Genomic DNA, 17,623 nt, shown 5'->3' with positions numbered 1-17,623 from the left:
TCAATTAAATATAACTGTTCTGTTGTATCATTTAGCATCTCTCTCCATTGATGTGAGCAAGGTGTTAAAGTCTCCTACTATTATTGTATTCTCATCAATTTCTCCCTTTGTCTATTAGTATTTGTTTTATGTATTTGGGTGCTCCTATATTAGGTACATATATGTTGACAAGTGTAAAATCCTCTTCTTGTATTGATCCTTTTATCATTATATAGCGTTCCTCTTTATCTTTATTTATAGCCTTTGCTTTAAAGTCTATTTTGTCTGATACGAGTATTGCAACTCCTGCTTTCTTGTCATTTCCGTTTGTATGAAATATCTTTTTCCATCCCCTCACTTTCAATCCATGTGTGTCCTTTGCCCTAAGGTGGGGCTCTTGTGGGCAGCATATTGTAGGCTCTTGTTTATTTAATCCAGTCTGCCACTCTATGTGTTTTGATTGAAGCATTCAGTTCATTGACATTTAAGGTAATTATTGATACATATGTATTTATTGCCATTTCAAATTTTGTTTTCCAGTTGATTCTTTGTATCTTCTTTGTTTTTCTGTTTGTGGTTTGGTGATTTCCTTTTATGCTTGTGTTCTTTCTGGTTTTTGTGAATCTATCGTATGTTTTTGATTTGTGGTTGCCCTGTTATTCAAGTATGTTAACCCCCTTTCCTGTATCTGCTTGCTTTAGATGGGTAGTCGTATAGGCTCAAGCATATCCTAAAAAAAAAAAGAATCTGCATTTTCTTACCCTCCTTCCCCACATTTTATGATTTTGACGTCTTTTTTACATCTTCATGTTTATCCTTTTGCTGTTCCTTGTGTTTATCATCACTTTCACAAGTAGGTTTTGTTTTTTCTTTTTGATCTGTTTACTGGCTAAGTGATTTACTTTCCAGTTGTGATTTCCTCCTTCTTGTATCTTCTTGCTTCTTTTCTATTTAGAGCAGACCTTTCAATATGTCTTTTAAGATAGCTTTAGAATTGCTGTATTCTTTTAGTTTTTGCTTGTCTGAGAAATTCTTTATTTCTCCTCCTATTCTAAATGATAATCTTGCTGGGTAGAATATTCTGGGCTGCAGATCTTTCCCTTTCAAGACTTTGAATATATTTTGCTACTCCCTTCTGGCCCTCAGTGTTTTCTGTAGAGAAATCAGCTGATAGCCTTATGGGGGGTTCCCTTGTAATTAACTCTTTGTTTTTCTCTTGCTGTCTTTAGAATCCTCTTTTTAACTTTGGCCATTTTTATTATATGTCTTGGTGAAGGTCTGTTTGGGTTCATCTTGTTTGGGACCCTCTGTGCTTCCTGTATCTGGATATCTGTTTCCTTCTTTAGGTTTGGGAAGCTTTTAGCCATAATTTCTTCAAATACATTTTTAACCCCCTTTTCTCTTCCTTCTCCTTCTGGAATCCCTATTATATGTAGATTGGCATGCTTTATATTATCCCACAGGTCTCTTTTATTGCTTTCATTTTTTCTTTTTTTCATTTGGCTTTCTGTCTGCTGTTTTGATTGGGTAATTTCCATTATTCTATCTTCCAGATCACTTATTCTTTCTTCTGTATTATTCATTCTATTCATTGCCTTTACCTCAGCTTTCGTCTTGGCAAACGAATTTTTAAATTTTTCTTGGCTCCTCCTTATAGTTTCTAGTTCCTTTTTACAGTAATTTGCATTCCTGTCAATAGCCTTTCTTAATTCTTTCAGTATTTTCATTACCTGTTTTTTGAACTTGGCGTCTATTAGACTGATGAGGTCTGTTTCATTGTTTGTTCCTTCAGGGGAATTCTCTTGGTCTTTTAACTGGGAGTAGTTCCTCTGCTTCTTCATTTTGCTTGTATTTCTCTTACTGTGTGAGTTTAGGAGAAACAATTATCTACTGTAGTCTTGGAGGGCTATTTATATGTGGCAGTGTCCCTGCGTAGCTTGTGTGGGTTTAATTTTTTTTGGCGTGAGGGTGGTTTTGGGTTTGGATATTTGCTGTCTCTTTCCTCCGCGTGTGCTGGCTGTCTCCACACAGCCAACACCAGTCCTCTCCCCGGGGTCTGACTTCCGAAGCCTGAGCCTCAGCACCCAGCCCCGACTCTCCCCAGTGGACAAGCGACCCAAGCTGGGGAGTGCTGGCAGCACTGATCTTCTATGCAGGTCTCTCTCTGCAAACAGGGTGCTGCACTCTCCTCCGAGGCTCTGAAGTTCCCTCTCTGTCCCAGCTGATTTTGCTGCCAGTGAGGGGACTTCCCCGGGTGCAGGAACCTTTCCTCCTTCACAGCTCCCCAAAAGGGGTGCAGATCCCATCCGGATTCCTTTCTCTCTCTTTTGTTCTTTTTTCTTTTGCCCTACTCAGTTATGTGGAGATTTTCTTGCCCTTTTGGGAGTCTGAGGTCTTCTGCCAGCGTTCAGCAGATATTCTGTGAGAATTGTTCCACATGTAGATGTATTTTTGATGCATTTGTGGGAGAAGGTGAGCTCCATGTCCTACTCCTCTGCCACCTTGATACAATCCTGTTATGATGCCTTTTACAACCTCCTATGAAGAATACACTTTAAAAGTGAATCATTTTTCAAAATAGTTTATTTTTAACTTTCATACCGTCCTCATATTCTAGATCATGTTTGCTTAAAGTGAGGCATCCACATTCATTCAGTTGCTTGGGTGAAAGCCAGACTCGGTGCCCAGAGATTGGTGGTGTGAAGATGAATAGAACGGTCCTCTAACCATCCCCACAGGGCACTGGGTTCCTACTGTCTCACGTTCGGTGTTTGGCAGGGATCAGGTCTCATTCAATTGGCAGCTCCCTCTCAGCCAGCACCTACCTGCACACACAATAGGTTCTTGATAATTACTCTTTAATTGAATTGTCCTAAGCTTTCAGGAAAGAGAAAATGGAAGGGAAAACAAGAAGTATAATGAGCTCTTTTTGGACTAAGTCTTGTGCTTGGCGATTTATGTATATTTTCTCATTGAATCCTATGACGTTAAAAACACATCACTTCTTTTTTACAGGTAAAAATTGCTCAACATAAATGTCTTTAAAAGGGTTCCTATACTTAGATTGAAGGTATCCTAGTGTTTTAGTTTTTGCCTTTTCCCCCCTGTTAAGTGTGTTTCAGGGACTGGCTTATTTACTCTACAATAAACCAATGAGATAGGCCCTAATACTGTTCCCATTTTAAAGATAAGCAAAGTAAACTTAGGGTAATAAACTTCTACTGTCATAAGGTTAGCAGCATAGCTGGATATCCTGCGTGTCATTGTGTGCTTTTAAGCACTGTGGACTGGCTCTCAACCCTATGTCTCTCTCTCTCTCTATCTCTCTCTCTCGCACTCTCTCTCTCTCTCTCTCTCTCTCTCTCTCTCTCTCTCTCTCTCTCTCTCACACACACACACACACACACACACACACACACACTCACACACACACCCCTCCCAGCCCTCAAATCCAGAGCCCCACCCCACCTGGGAGGGGGAGGCTTCTCAGGCTTATGGTTATTAAAGAGCAGCCTGGCCAGGGTTGAAAAGCACTGTGCTAGGAACTATCTGGAGCTAAGGTTCCTTCTTCTGTCAGTCATACTTAGGCTAATGGTTTTAATTAGCTCCTAGACTGAGGGAAATGTCTTACATGGTTATTTATGGATTCCTGCAACGTTTAGCCCTGTCCCTCAAACATAAGGCGTGCTAGAAGAAAACGCTGAATTGGATATAGAGCAGCAGTTTTCAAGGACACCTTCATAGGTAGTAGAGCCTAAAGCGGAACAGGAGTTCGCTTCCGATGGTGAGCACAGGAATGGCTTAGGCTTGGCGTTGTTTATTTTTATGCCTGATGGGAGTATTTAAGAATGTGATCCTTGGCACTGCTGTTTAATATTAATAACACCAATAGAGAATGGAGTTGTTTTTAATAAATAGCATTATATTAATATATAATAATACAGTTAAATCCCTCTCATCAGTAGGTTTGGGTAAATGTCTTTGGTTAAGATGAAAATGCAGAACAGGGCACTATATTTCGTAATATGCGTTTATTGGTAATGTGGGAACTCTGGAGGCCTCAGGAGAACAAAGACAGCTGCTCACTTTGTCCTTCTTCCAATGATTGGGCAGTGCCTCATGGAGGACAAGCTCAAGAAAACCACAACATTTGAAGTAACTAACTTTCACAGAGTGCCTCAAGAGGGATTGATATCAGAGGAACTTTTCTACCTTGTAGATTTGCTCGTAACGGTCACTGTGGAAGATTCCCCAACCCTTGAGTAGATCACTGAAGAGGTTCCACTGAATTCCACGAACGTTTGTTGAATCCCTGATACATTTGTGTTAAGGGTGGTGGAGACTAGTAAGACAGCAGCAGTGCTCCTCAGTCCTGTCTTCATTATTGATCCTCCCCCCACCCCCACCAAAGACCCTTTGTAGACATTTTTTCCTAATCATCTCTCTGCAGGTACACTGTATATGGACTTATGTGCTGTACATATAACCCTTGCTTTATACTTAGAAAAATAGTAAGATTCCGCCCCCAGCCCCCCACCATTGTTGCCCCCATGAGGATTCTGTCTAAGGTAACATCCCTGTCATTAACACTGGGTAGGAGTCTTTGATTGACAGCAGTCTCGGAGATATCCTGGTTGGGAGGATATGTAAACATTACAGGAGATCTGAGCATGTTTCTGTCCTTGGGCCTTGTGCCCAAGCTGACGAGGATCTGGACTAAAGCCCTCTTGGTTAAGTGAGGATCTCAACGAGAACCTGTGACCAACTTCCTACCGTTTACCGGGAAAATTGTATCATAGTTCTAGGAACGAGCGTTATCATTCTTACTCATGGCCTGCTATACCCGTGCAAGAGTAAAGGAAGAAAGCTGACGTTCTTCTCTGTGGGTCTGTTGCTAAGTGTGTGTGATCCGTGGGATATGAAAACTGAGATAAAGAAGGACAATGGGTAACAGAAATCCATCTTCCCTGTTATTCTGAACTATGAATAAAACAATTCTTAGTGCTCTTTATCTCAGTTTTCTGTGTCTTTTTTTTTTTTTCTTTTTATTCACTACACAGGAAGCATCCAGGATGCGGGAACATCGTGACATTTGCACAATTTTTATTTATCGCTGTGGAAGGCTTCCTCTTTGAAGCTGACTTGGGAAGGAAGCATCCAGCTATCCCAATAAGGTATGGCGCATTGAAGTCTCTTTTTAGCCTTTTTTTTTTTTTTCTAAGTTAAGAGCTTTTCTGGTATGTATACAAAAGGAATATGAGGCATCGTTTTATAAGATTGGTACCAAATATATCAGTAGAATAATTCATTTTCTGAATTTAATACATTGTGACACTGCAGGGAGCCTATTCTTAGAATAAAATTCCTGCCATGACACTTAAAATAACTCTGATGGAGGCAACTATATATATGTGTGCATGTGTCTGTCTGTGTCTGTCTGGTATATGGTCAAAGGCCTGGTGTGACAACCAATTTTTAACCAGTTATGCATATTTTCCTCTTGTTGGTAAAGTTATCAAATATGTTAAGAGTGGTATCATTGTTACTTTTAAAAGACTAATGGCTTTTGGAGATAGAGGTGGTAGTTACACAACATTGTAAGTGTACTAAATACCACCGAATTGTTCACTTTAAAATGGTGGATTTTATGTTATGTGACTGTCACCTCAATCAAAAGAAAATGAACTGCAAGCTAAGGTAAAATTGTTGCTTCCAGACCTCCATCCATTAGTCCAAATTTGCATAACTGTACTCATGGGGCCAAACAGAAAACAGGGCAGATCTTATAACGAACAGTGTATTGAAAACAGCATTCTTGCTGTGAGAGACTTGAAATCAAAGTGTATTTTTTTTTTTTTTTTTTTTTTGCGGTACGCGGGCCTCTCACTGTTGTGGCCTCTCCCGTTGCGGAGCACAGGCTCCGGATGGGCATGCTCCGCGGCCATGGCTCACGGGCCCAGCCGCTTCGCGGCATGTGGGATCTTCCTGGACCAGGGCACGAACCCGTGTCCCCTGCATCGGCAGGCGGACTCTCAATCACTGCGCCACCAGGGAAGCCCTCAAAGTGTATTTTTTAAATTTAATTTTATTTTTGTTTTATATTGGGGTATAGTTGATTTGCAATGTATTAGTTTCAGGTGTACAGCAAAGTGATTCAGTTATACATATATCCATTCTTTTTCAGATTCTTTTCCTGTATAGGTTATTACAGAATACTGAGTAGAGTTCCCTGTGCTGTACAATAGGTCCTTGTTGTTAAATTAAAAGAAAGAACCACACACACACAAAGTGTAATCCATCCAGTTGTATTTAGTAGAATAGTGTCACTTAATCCCTTTGAGAGGGACGTTCTGGTGTGAATGCATCCAAGGACTGGCTAAGATTCATTGGTGTTATTTTGCAGCCTTCCTGAGTAGCCCGCTGTAGAAAATCTGGCTGAATTTTGTTACTAATATTGTATTTTTAAATATCCCAAGGTGATGCTAAATATTCTGAATACTTTCCCTTCCCCCATTGGCTTTAGTATCTGCATAAAACTTTCTGCTCCCAAGACCAGCATTTATATCAGAGTAGGAACCCCAGCATTTTTTGATTCCTCTGGTCCTTTCCCTCCTCCTTCCACTATTTCTTTCTTCTCTGGCTGCCACTAGCACAGTTCAGGAACGTATTCACTCTCGCCATGACTTTTATAATAATAGCCTGGTTGGCTGACCTCCTGCCTATCACCTCTTCATCCCTCCATTTCAACTTCCTACCATTGTATCACAACACCCACTCCACATGCACTCAGGTCACCGTTAGATTCAAAGTGAAGCCCAAACTCCCTAACCTGCCCTTGGAGGCTCCCCGTGAACCTGCCCTAACAACCATGCTCCCATGTGTGCAGTTCGTGCCGCCTATTTTATTTTCTATCTGGGAAGCCGTAATCAAAATCTTGCTCTTGTCGTTCATCCCCATGAGCGATTTCTAGGCAATACTATGTAGGCAGTGATGTGGAATAGTTGGAATTAATTATCCTGAAAGAACTTGATGACCTCTATCTCCAGATGGCATCTTTTCAAGACTGAACTAGGAAAATTGGGCAAGAAAGCTTGTGAAATCACCAGCAGTATATTATTTATAAGCTGTGAAGTAGTTCTCACCAGTAACTTTGCATGTGTGTATTACTGTGTTCTGCATTCATTGTAAAGCTCTTCAGACTTTCCAGACTGTGTTCTTTTAGCCCTGGTGTGCACGGGCAGATAGCCCCCTACCTCACCAGGAACGCAAAATTGGTTCTTGTCAGGGAAGATAACTTGAGACGCACTGCTGTCATCTTCTCCAGATGTGCAAAGGTGAAAAGGATGGGGATCTGTGCTCAAAGACTTTCGACAATTCCTGAAGAATGTGGAACCACTTATTCACCTTTGCCCTGCATTCTTTAGCCATGTACTTATTATTTTCCCTTGTTGAATGTATTAGGTTGAATCATATGAAATTGCTGATGTTCAACCCCTTTTGACCTACCAAAAAACGGCATTTTAAATGGTTTAAGCTAATATGTATGAAAGGCATCTTAAAAATTATGTAATTAATTAATTTATTTATAACTTGTTATTTGTGTTCATCCCTTTATCTTTCTAAATGATTAGAGTTCCTGGATTTCTTTTAGTTTTTGCTTTTTATTATTATTTAAAGACCTATACAGTCTCAAAAAACAGGGGCCCTAATTTTAAATACAAATCTATGCAAGTCAAATGATGCCCTCATTAATTTGGAGGCCACTGGTTCAAGGTGGGATAATTTTAACAGTTGCTAGGGTGAAAGTAAGCCTTGACTTAGCACATCTTTTCTTTAGAAACAGTGAAAATTAATAGTATAAACAAGTGTACAGAGGAAATATTTGAGAGAGTTTAACAATTTTTAAGTTCTTTAGAGCTACATGAAAATTATATACAAAGAACTGATACAATAATAAAAATTATCCATTCACTTTAAAAAACCTATTGCTGTCTATCAGGTAACTCTTTTTGAAGCCTCATTTATAGTTGCTGTACATACTAGAAAAATATTAAAATAGTGTTTCTTGGAACACATTCTATAGTTCAAACTTTTTCCACGTTATTCTGGCTTTGTGAAGTATTTTCCTATGTACTTGGTGCTTGACTTCACATGATAATAGTGATACGATCTTTTAATCCAGAGGAAATAAGCACAAGACTTTTTAAACCAAAAATATGTATTTCCTTCTCTACTTGATTTTCTTGAAATCGTGGATCCTGTGTGATGAGCTGTCGTCTCTGCCTCTCAGGTACTACGCCATAATGGTGACCATGTTCTTCACCGTCAGCGTGGTCAACAACTACGCCCTGAATCTCAACATCGCCATGCCCCTGCACATGATATTTAGATCTGTAAGTCTGCCGGCTCATGTGAACATGTTCCTCTGGAAAATGCAGCCAAGTGGGTCCATTAAACACATGACAGAAGTAGAAAGAGCCTATAAGGAGTAAAGTCTAGGGTGTAAGAATAGGTCTCATGGATGAATAAGCAGAGGCTGGCTTTCATCTGAGAAATAGGGCAAAAAAATATGAAAGTGGGTGGTTTACTTTTATTTATCAGAGGTCTTACAGGTGATTAATAAAAGGAAGGTTAAAATTTCCCTGGATAACAGATTTTACCTTTAATTTTCTTCATCTGGTTGGTTTTATATTCGTTCTTGCTATGAATGTTATTTAACTTATTTCTCATCACTCTTTGTTTCTTCCATGAAATTACGTTGACTTCTAGTACATGATATAGATACTTCTCTTTTCTGATGTTTTTTGAAAATAGAGACTTCAGATAATTACATAAAAGGAAATTCTTGATGAAGGTAGGGTTTCTCCCAAAGCAGCAGAGGTTTTCATCTTTGCCTCATGCATGGTGGGAGAGCTAGTTTGTATATAAATAAGAACAGAGTGTTCCCAGAAGAACAGGAAAGAAACTCAAGAGGGAATATAGTTAGGATTGCAGAAGAATGCAAAATAGGTAAAAATTGGGATGGTAACTTTTCTGTGTGGCCTGAGATTTTTGTGAGATGGAATGTGCTGTCCCTAAAGCAACTTTCCAGAGCTGATTATAATGACCAAGATGACCTTCCGAGCACTGATCACAGAACAGACTTCCAATAGACACTTGCTGATTGATTGACAACTTTCCAGACAAGAGACAGATCCCTGCACAACTTCATTCAGTCAAACTGTGGGCGAGGAGAAGCGTGTTAAAGGCTCCTGTAAATCAGATGGGAAATTTGACAAAAATAAGTCTACAACATACTTCATTCCTGCTAGCCCAGCTTCAGCTTTGACCCCTTATTGAGAATTGATCATTTTTCTTCTCATTGTCAACTTTAAAATGTTGTATTATTTTACGTGTAGATCGTTATGGTTTGTAACTTCTGCCATCCTAGCAACATGGTGTACCTCACTGATCATTCATCCTAACCTCCTCCTTTCCAGCTGTTTCCCCCACCTTGCCCCTGTTCATACTTATCTTGAATTGTGTTATCTCCTTTCCCTAGTGCACTAAAACTCTGTTGTCTCTTTTCACAGGGTTCTCTAATTGCCAACATGATTCTAGGAATTATCATTTTGAAGAAAAGGTAAACAATACTCTTATATTTTGTGTATAGGAAGGATAAGCTGAGCCCCAGCCATAAGCTCATCTGGATTCCTTTTCTCATAGTGATGATAAGTTTGTGCTTGCCATCTGCCTTGTTTCTTAGTTCTCTCTGTGACAGTGGTGCTCATTCCTGAGGCAGTGGACCAGGTAAGAGGCCCCACCTGTGGCTTTGGAGCAGCACATTCTCTGTGTAGAATTAATAAACTCTTGTCATCGTTGAATCTTCAGTACCATACTAATCTACGAAGCCAATTGATCTAGAACTCCACTGTCCCACGTGGTCACCACTGGCTACATGTGACTATTTACATTTAATTTTAAATATTAAAAAGTAAATAAAATTAAATATATAGTTTCTCCATCTCACTAGTCCCATTTTAAGTGCTCAGCAGCTACATGTGGCTAGTGGTGACCACCTTGGAGAGCCCAGATGCGGGACGTCGCCAGCTTCCCTGGAGTTCTGTGGGACAGTGCTGTCCTAGGAAGCGTACAACATAATGAGCTAAGAAATAATCATACGTATTATAAAGAAAATTCCTAACAAAGGCCCAAGTGGCCAAACAAGATGCGATGAAAAGTTTCAGGACCCTTCTTTGTAACTGTTGCCAGTGGCTCTCTCTGGGTACGGCTGGGAAATAGCAGAAGTATCTGGGATGCTGTTGCCAAGCATTTGTCTCTCACCTTCATTCGGAGCCTCACTCCCAGGGAGGAGAGGTGTGGGGCAGAGACAGCCCGTGCAGTCTGGAACACTTCTCAGGGGGAAGTTCATCCTCACTGTTGAGACCAAAATCGTGCAAGTTGGTGCCTGCTTTTCAATGTATTTAGTACCCAGCCCGAAGTATTAAAACCCTCTGTACCAGCTTGGAAAGTAGCTGTCAATTCAGTGTGGGAAGCTAGAGTTTTTAAGTAATAAGGGCTGTGTCATGAAAAGGCTCCTTACCATGAGCTCTTTGTCTCCTGAGGCTTATGTATTCCCCAGATAAGCACCATTGTAGTTGATTTCTTTTCTAGGTTCTCTCTATTCAAGCACACGGAGGTAATGGTCAGGTTCATTATCTTTGAAGGGACCCCTGTGCTTCTTGGTAATGTAAAGGTCACATTGGGACAGACCCATGGTCTTTCCAACCTTTGATTTTGGTGCATAGCAGGGATACAAAAGAACTTATTATAAAAGGAATGTATTCTCCTGACATACCCCAAATGTTGGGGGGCCTTAAACATTACAGTTTTCCTTAAGAGCTTGTTTTTAGTCTGTCATCTGGAATCTCTCTAAGTCTTTTTTGACTCTCTCCAGTCTGTATCCCCCAGAGAACAGGAATTTCCCTAAGCTAACTGTCTAATATCATGGTTTAGTAATTCTCTCCTTTTGTTTATCTTGAGTAGCACCCGTCAAGTTTATAGTGTGTTTCCTTTTCCAGGATTTGAAGACCAAATCTATATTCACCTTAACCATGCCCTTCATTATTGTTTAGGCCTGAATTTGAGACCTCCCTATCTGATCTTTGCAGACTGGAGAGTTCCCTTATGTTTCTGTCTGCCCGCAGCAGCGCCTGTGTCCTCGCCCGCCCCTCTTCTCTAGCGTGGTGCACTTGGCCCCTTGCTCTGCCCCGCAGCCAGTTCCGCTGGCCATTTTCTGAGGCGCTGTGACCAGAACTATACAAAGTATTTGAGTAGAAAACTTCAGATGTAAGGTTTTAACTTCTTTTCATTCCTGTCTGAGGCCTTTTGCTTTATCACCAAGAGCCTGAGAGGGATGTTAATTGATACTATTTTAGTTAATGTGAAATGCCACTCTTATTACTGCTAATAGTTCTATTAGTTTCATATTACTTGCTTTATCCAACTATGCCAACATTTCAAAACAATATTTAAGAGACGTAAAGACAGTGCCCTCCCCTGCTGCTTGTCCCTGATATTCCTTCCGCCCTTCCTCTCATGCTGTGTCTCTTCACACTCAGATCTGGGCCCCAGAAGCCAGGGAAAGCAACAGGCACCCCTTAAGATCTAGCAGGCTTTCATCCGGACTCGAGAGCAGGATGGGCTGTTATGTCTGGTCTGTCTTTGTTTTCTGATGAAACAATCTATTGGTGCACAAACTACGGGAAACAAACTGTCTTAACCACCACCAGAAAGGGCGCTGTTTAGAAACTAGTCGGCATCCTGATTCTTTTCACGCACACTTACGTGGACTCTGCTGGGACGTGATCCCCTTGATTGTGTTTTGGTGACTTGTACTCTCATGCACCATCTGACTGTCAGTGTCCTGTGGAAATTTGTATCTGCGCTTTCCTGAGGTGCTTTTTCTTATTTTCGCAGATACAGTGTATTCAAATATACCTCCATCGCCCTGGTGTCTGTGGGGATATTTATCTGCACTTTCATGTCAGCAAAGCAGGTGGTAAGAATCTGTTCACAAATGATTTCTATTCACTACTTGCCTTGGGGGCCCAGGTACTTATTAATGATATAATAAATGTAAATGCTCATGTGATACAAGGATTTAAATCTCTGAAAGAGAAGAGTGGAGGGAAACGGGTAACATAAATATTTCCCTTGTATTGAGGCCCCTTGAATGTAGTTCTGGTCTCCGTACCTCGTACTTTTTCTTATTTCCTAGACTTCCCAGTCCAGCTCGGGTGAGAATGATGGATTCCAGGCATTTGCATGGTGGTTTCTAGGCAAGTACAGTAATTACAATAAAGCTAATTGCCTCTGCAGTTCTGTTTTCAGAGGCTTCTCCTAAGGGATATGTTTCTTGGCAAGAAGCTTTGGCTAAACAAATTATGCCATAGAAGAGAGAGGCATCTGGGATTATATATCTCTGAACCTTAGTGTTCAAGAAACGAAAAAAAAAAACTCTGTATTCATGGTACCGTGTTCTACAGCATGGATGCTGTCTTGGTTGCCACGGGTGTAGAAAGAAAAGTCTGTGTCTAGTTGTCCATCACACTCTCTGGGAGCAATAGAGTATCATCCATTTCTTTATGATCTGTCTGCTGAGCAGAAGCTTCTACAAAAGGAGGGCACATTACAGCAGTTGACTCTTTAAATTTCCAAGGGACCCATTTCTAAATCTTAGATTTATTTTCCTCATAAGCTGTTCCACATGGCAATGTTCCCAAATCTGACGGATCATCGCAATCTCCTGGGGAGTTTTTAAAAATACAAATATCTCTTTGTTGAATTAATTAAACAACTCCTATAGAGCTTTGCCCTTGCTGTGTATGATAGAGAGGGGAAAGTTAGTGATGGCAATAAGATATTGAGACTGACCAAATGGAAGAAAAGTAGCAATGAAAGAACTATTCTCCTCGCCTCTTGACTTTGAAACTTTATCTCTTTAGATTGTTGTTCTTAACATAGAAAGCTCTTTATCAGCTATTAGAAAGATACTTTATCCAATAAGAACTTGCAAAAGACATGAACACACAATTCATGGGGACAAAATTAATGTTCAGTAAACTTATGTTCAGCCTTGCTAGTCTAGTAATCAAAGAAATGCAAATTGAAACCAAAATGCAGTACCTTTTAATTTTGGTCTCTTATATTGGCAAGATAATAAATGATTATTCTCATTGCTGCTGAGGATGCAGTAAGGCAACCATTTCCATATAAACTGTTTATGGTAAATTGACACAGCCTTTCTGGGAAAAAAAGTATGTGTATGTATTGAGTTTTTAAAATGTCTACAACCTTTGACTCAGTAATCCCCCTTATGAGAGTGTATCCTAAGGAAATAATCAACATTTTGTTTAAAGATTTATGTACTAGGATGTACATTGATTTTAATGATGAAATAATTGGAAGTAATCTAACCATTCTCCTATTATAAGACATTTAAGTATGGTACATCCACATGATAGAATAATATGCAGCCATACTTTTGAAAAAATTTTAATGAATGACTTGAAGGAAAATCCAGGAAAAAGGTCGTGAAGAAAGCAAGATATAAAATTATATATTCATTATGATCCTGTCTCAGCATAAAATACCTACCTAAGTATATACACAGAGAGAGATAGCAAACTGTTTAGGACTGGATGGTAATATTGTGGTTGATTTTTATTTCTTTTTAAATTTTGTACATGTTGCACATTTAGTGTGTAATGTTTGTAGAGCTTAATGTTCTTTAAGAAAAGATCTGGAAGTTAGCAAATGCAGGCATCTTGTAACTCGATGTTTGCTTTTTAGGTATTGGGGCACTGACTTTCGCTCTTCTGATGTCAGCAAGGATGGGTATTTTCCAAGAGACTCTGTACAAACAATTTGGGAAACACTCCAAGGAGGCTTTGTTTTATAATGTAAGCAGTTTCTTGAACCCAGGGAAGATGAAAATTATTGAGTTGTTATTGTTATTGTAATATGTTATTTCAAATGTGATATGTCATCCTTCTGATGTCGTCGAAGGATCAATTTATTATCCAATAAACTGTTTTGGGGCCCACGGACTTTGGCAGTTTTAATAGGCTGCCACAGTTCTCTACACGAGGTGATCATTATCAGACAGTGTGAACAGAACATGTCTGCCAACCAGGAACAACCCCAAGGGACAAGGAACCCAATGTTCCTATAGATGAAATCAAGTTAAAACCACTATGGAAACCTAGAAAGGGAACAGAAGTTTCAGAAACCCCGTGCCGAGGAGAATATGTGCCGTCAGGCGTTTGGGAGAGTTGGGGGAGATGGGATTTGAGGAGTAAGTCCCTCCGATGGGCTTTATTCCTTTGATGGAGAGGTTAATTAGTTAATTATATACGCTTTCGCTTCTTGTTTGAAACTGCTGATCTAGAGCCACCTCCTCTAACTTTCCTCTCTCTCCCCCGTCTCTTCTGTTGAAATAATGCCCGGCTCCTCAAGGTCATGGTGATATCATTGCCTCCAGATTCAGTAATCTCAGGGATTCCTTCCCTGCCAACCGTTTGTACTGAAGTTGCAGACAAGCAACTTGAGACATTTACTTAGAACTAGAGTACGCGGCTGAGAATTTAAAACATAAAGGAACATTCTGTTTGGTTTCCGTGTTTCTTTTAGCATGGTACCTGGTGTACAGTTAACTGCTTGGCAGATGTTTCCTGTGATTCCTTGTTATCGTGGTGGTAGTAGTGGTGGGTTGTTGTCAAGCACCTTATCTTTGCTTACCTATTGTTTCCCCTTCCTCTTCAGTCTCTTCTTATTCTTGTCTTCATTTCGTTATCCCTGACTTCATATTGTCCTCCACTCTCTTTTCCCACTAGTTTCCTGAACACCCTAAAATCTGCCTGCACGTTCCATATAATTTTTAAATCCGTTATAGTAAATAGTAAAAATAGTAAAATGTAGCAGATCCTTTGGGCAGAATGACTGTGTGTTTCAATTTTCCATTCCCTTTTGTTGAGGAAAGGATGCTGGCTCTATTTTTTTGTTTTGTGTGTAATGACCATCAGACTTCAAAGGGCAAGAACTGTAATTTGGGGGTTGATATCATGCCCTACAATGTAAGTGGTCAGTAGCACTGGATACTTTTAACTTAATAAATGTCTGACTTGCTTTTCTTGATATTGCTTGTTAAACAACTTGTAAAACTTTCAATCAGTGTAAAGATACTCTAATTCTTCTATAATGTTTTTGCATTTAAATTTACATGAAATGTTTCTTCCCCTAGCATGCCCTTCCACTTCCTGGTTTCATCTTCTTGGCTTCTGACATTTATGACCATGCCGTTCTATTCAATAATTCTGGTGAGTTTGGGGTTATCTAGTAGAATTACCTATCAGTTTCAGAGGCAGCGTCTCCATTTTACTCTCGACTTGACCACTGCTTTTTTCATGGTCTTATCCAAATCATCTGTCACCCTGGAAACAGTCCCCATTCCACCTTCCTGGAATATAGTGCCATTAGTCAGTGGTTGCAGCAGCAAAAGCCTTTATAGGCACTTCTCAATCAATGAAGTAAGACAGTATCTTCAAATTTTCTGTTTTGCTGTGGAATTTGTGTTTGCATTTGAATGTGCAATGTATGATGTTCTGAGAATGCAAACAAATAGTAATAATACTGCAGTGACTGGAGCCGTGAGAAGTTGGGCAGCAGTCCAGCTTCTTTACTCCTGTTCTCTGCTGGGAAAGGCAGTCTGCTCACAGATCCAGGCCGAGCTGCCTCTGAGCAAAGAGGAACAAAAATGATGACAGGGCTTTTTCCTAGTTACAGGACAGATAGGCAGCAGGAGTAAACAAAATTAGTTCAAATGTCTACAGTGTAAGTTAGCTATTACTTTTTTTTTTTTTTTTTTTTTGCGGTACGCGGGCCTCTCACTGTTGTGGCCTCTCCCGTTGCGGAGCACAGGCTCCGGATGCGCAGGCTCAGTGGCCATGGCTCACGGGCCCAGCCGCTCCGCGGCACGTGGGATCTTCCCGGACCGGGGCACGAACCCGTGTCCCCTGCATAGGCAGGCAGACTCTCAACCACTGCGCCACCAGGGAAGCCCCTAGCTATTACTCTTTACAGGATTTAATAAATTAGCTAATAATTGCCAGTTAACTTCAAATAAATTACTGATACAATCCTATTATCTACTAAAAGACATAGCTTGTTATACAGACAAATGAATACACAAGGAACAAATACACACTTTTAAAATTAAGTCTTCATGTTGCTCAGACCTAAAATGGTAAGTGTATTTTGTAGAATGACAGTAGGTGCTGAGTAAACATTTGTTTGCTATCTGGTCACAAGTTGTGAAGTTGTGACTATTCTCTGTTTGAGTTTGCAGAATTGCCTGTCCCGTTTGCTTGCAAAAAGTGTGATGGTGGCAATGTGTAAGAAAGTTTTTTAAGGCTCTGAATTACTCAATTACTCAATCATTTCTGACTTTTTTTTTTTTTTTTTTGCAGTATGCAGGCCTCTCACTGTTGTGGCCTCTCCCGTTGCGGAGCACAGGCTCCGGATGCGCAGGCTCAGCGGCCATGGCTTACGGGCCCAGCTGCTCCGCGGCACGTGGGATCTTCCCGGACCGGGGCACGAACCCATGTCCCCTGCATAGGCAGGCGGACTCTCAACCACTGCGCCACCAGGGAAGCCCCTGACTTTTTTTATTGAGGTATAATTGACATATAGCTGATATAGCTGATTTTGATGCAGTGGTTTTTAAGGTCTCTAAGAGTCCCCACATAGCAAAGGGCTATGGAAATAAACACATTATCAAATTCCTTAGGATTGATATTGATTTAGTTACTAGAATGCTCCTTCTAAAAGTCACAGGGATGGGTATTTTTATAAAAAAATTTTTAACGTCTGCTTTCAAAAAATTGAATCTTTAGAATCATTCCTAAGTGAAGTATACATTTTTTTCTCTTGCTTAAGTGTCTCAGATGAACGTGTTATCCTTGAATATTCTAAGGGAACTGTACATCTGTCTAAATACTTTATGTCATACTGATTGTCTTTCCTCAGCAAATTGATACAGTGAATCTCTGAAGTGATTAAACAGTAATAATATTTGTTAACTTTCTTTTCATTTCAATACTTGCTAAGTGTTTCAAAGACAATAGAATACCAAATTATGGGGATTTCCCGCTAGTCCAGACATACAATTTTAATAAATTATTTATATACATGAATTTTTATTTTTTGCAAAAGAAAATTAATGTTCATTTACTAACCAGATCTCAACATCACTTTGTTACACTTTCCTCAGTTATGCTGTATAATTCAAGCCCCACAAACAATTTAGCAATATAAAAAAAACTGACCCTTCGAGGATTACTATGTCCTTATTCTCTGATCTTGGATATTTTATTTCCTCCCACATATTTAGTGTGCCAGTCTCATGATATAAAACTAACATAAGAATGTATTTAAAGGAAGGAAAGTTACAGTTCATCACCCTACACGTGAGCTAATTTCATTTTACCAGTTTCCTTCCTGACTCTGTTCGCATACATTCTTACATAGTCGTAATACTTGTGTAGATATAACTTTATACTTGCTTTTTCACTTTCATTCTGAGTTTTTTATATGACTATATATA

The 17,623-nt window shown here is 39.9% G+C and overlaps 1 protein-coding gene across 8 annotated transcripts in view; it reads left to right on the top strand.

Annotated features, from left to right (window-relative positions):
- The window catches only part of SLC35B4 (solute carrier family 35 member B4), a 186,592-nt gene that overhangs the window by 135,032 nt on the left and 33,937 nt on the right, over positions 1-17,623 (top strand). For 7 of the 8 annotated variants that reach the window (XR_012334080.1, XM_073809952.1, XM_033863298.2 and 4 more), the window contains 7 exons: positions 5,040-5,153; positions 8,270-8,372; positions 9,552-9,601; positions 11,938-12,019; positions 12,239-12,299; positions 13,813-13,922; positions 15,263-15,338. Coding sequence is in view for 7 of the 8 variants with exons in the window: in XM_073809952.1 (XP_073666053.1) it covers positions 5,040-5,153; positions 8,270-8,372; positions 9,552-9,601; positions 11,938-12,019; positions 12,239-12,299; positions 13,813-13,922; positions 15,263-15,338 (596 nt within the window). In the remaining variant the exon portion in view is untranslated. Of the gene's footprint in view, positions 1-5,039; positions 5,154-8,269; positions 8,373-9,551; positions 9,602-11,937; positions 12,020-12,238; positions 12,300-13,812; positions 13,923-15,262; positions 15,339-16,487; positions 16,637-17,623 lie in introns of those variants that run through there. The other variant, XM_073809953.1, reaches the window with a different exon arrangement.

Source organism: Tursiops truncatus, chromosome 9 (genome assembly GCF_011762595.2).
Source record: "Tursiops truncatus isolate mTurTru1 chromosome 9, mTurTru1.mat.Y, whole genome shotgun sequence".
Classification (NCBI taxonomy): Eukaryota; Metazoa; Chordata; class Mammalia; order Artiodactyla; family Delphinidae; genus Tursiops; species Tursiops truncatus.
Note: the sequence above shows the minus strand (reverse complement) of the source record. Positions and strands in the feature narration are given on the sequence as shown.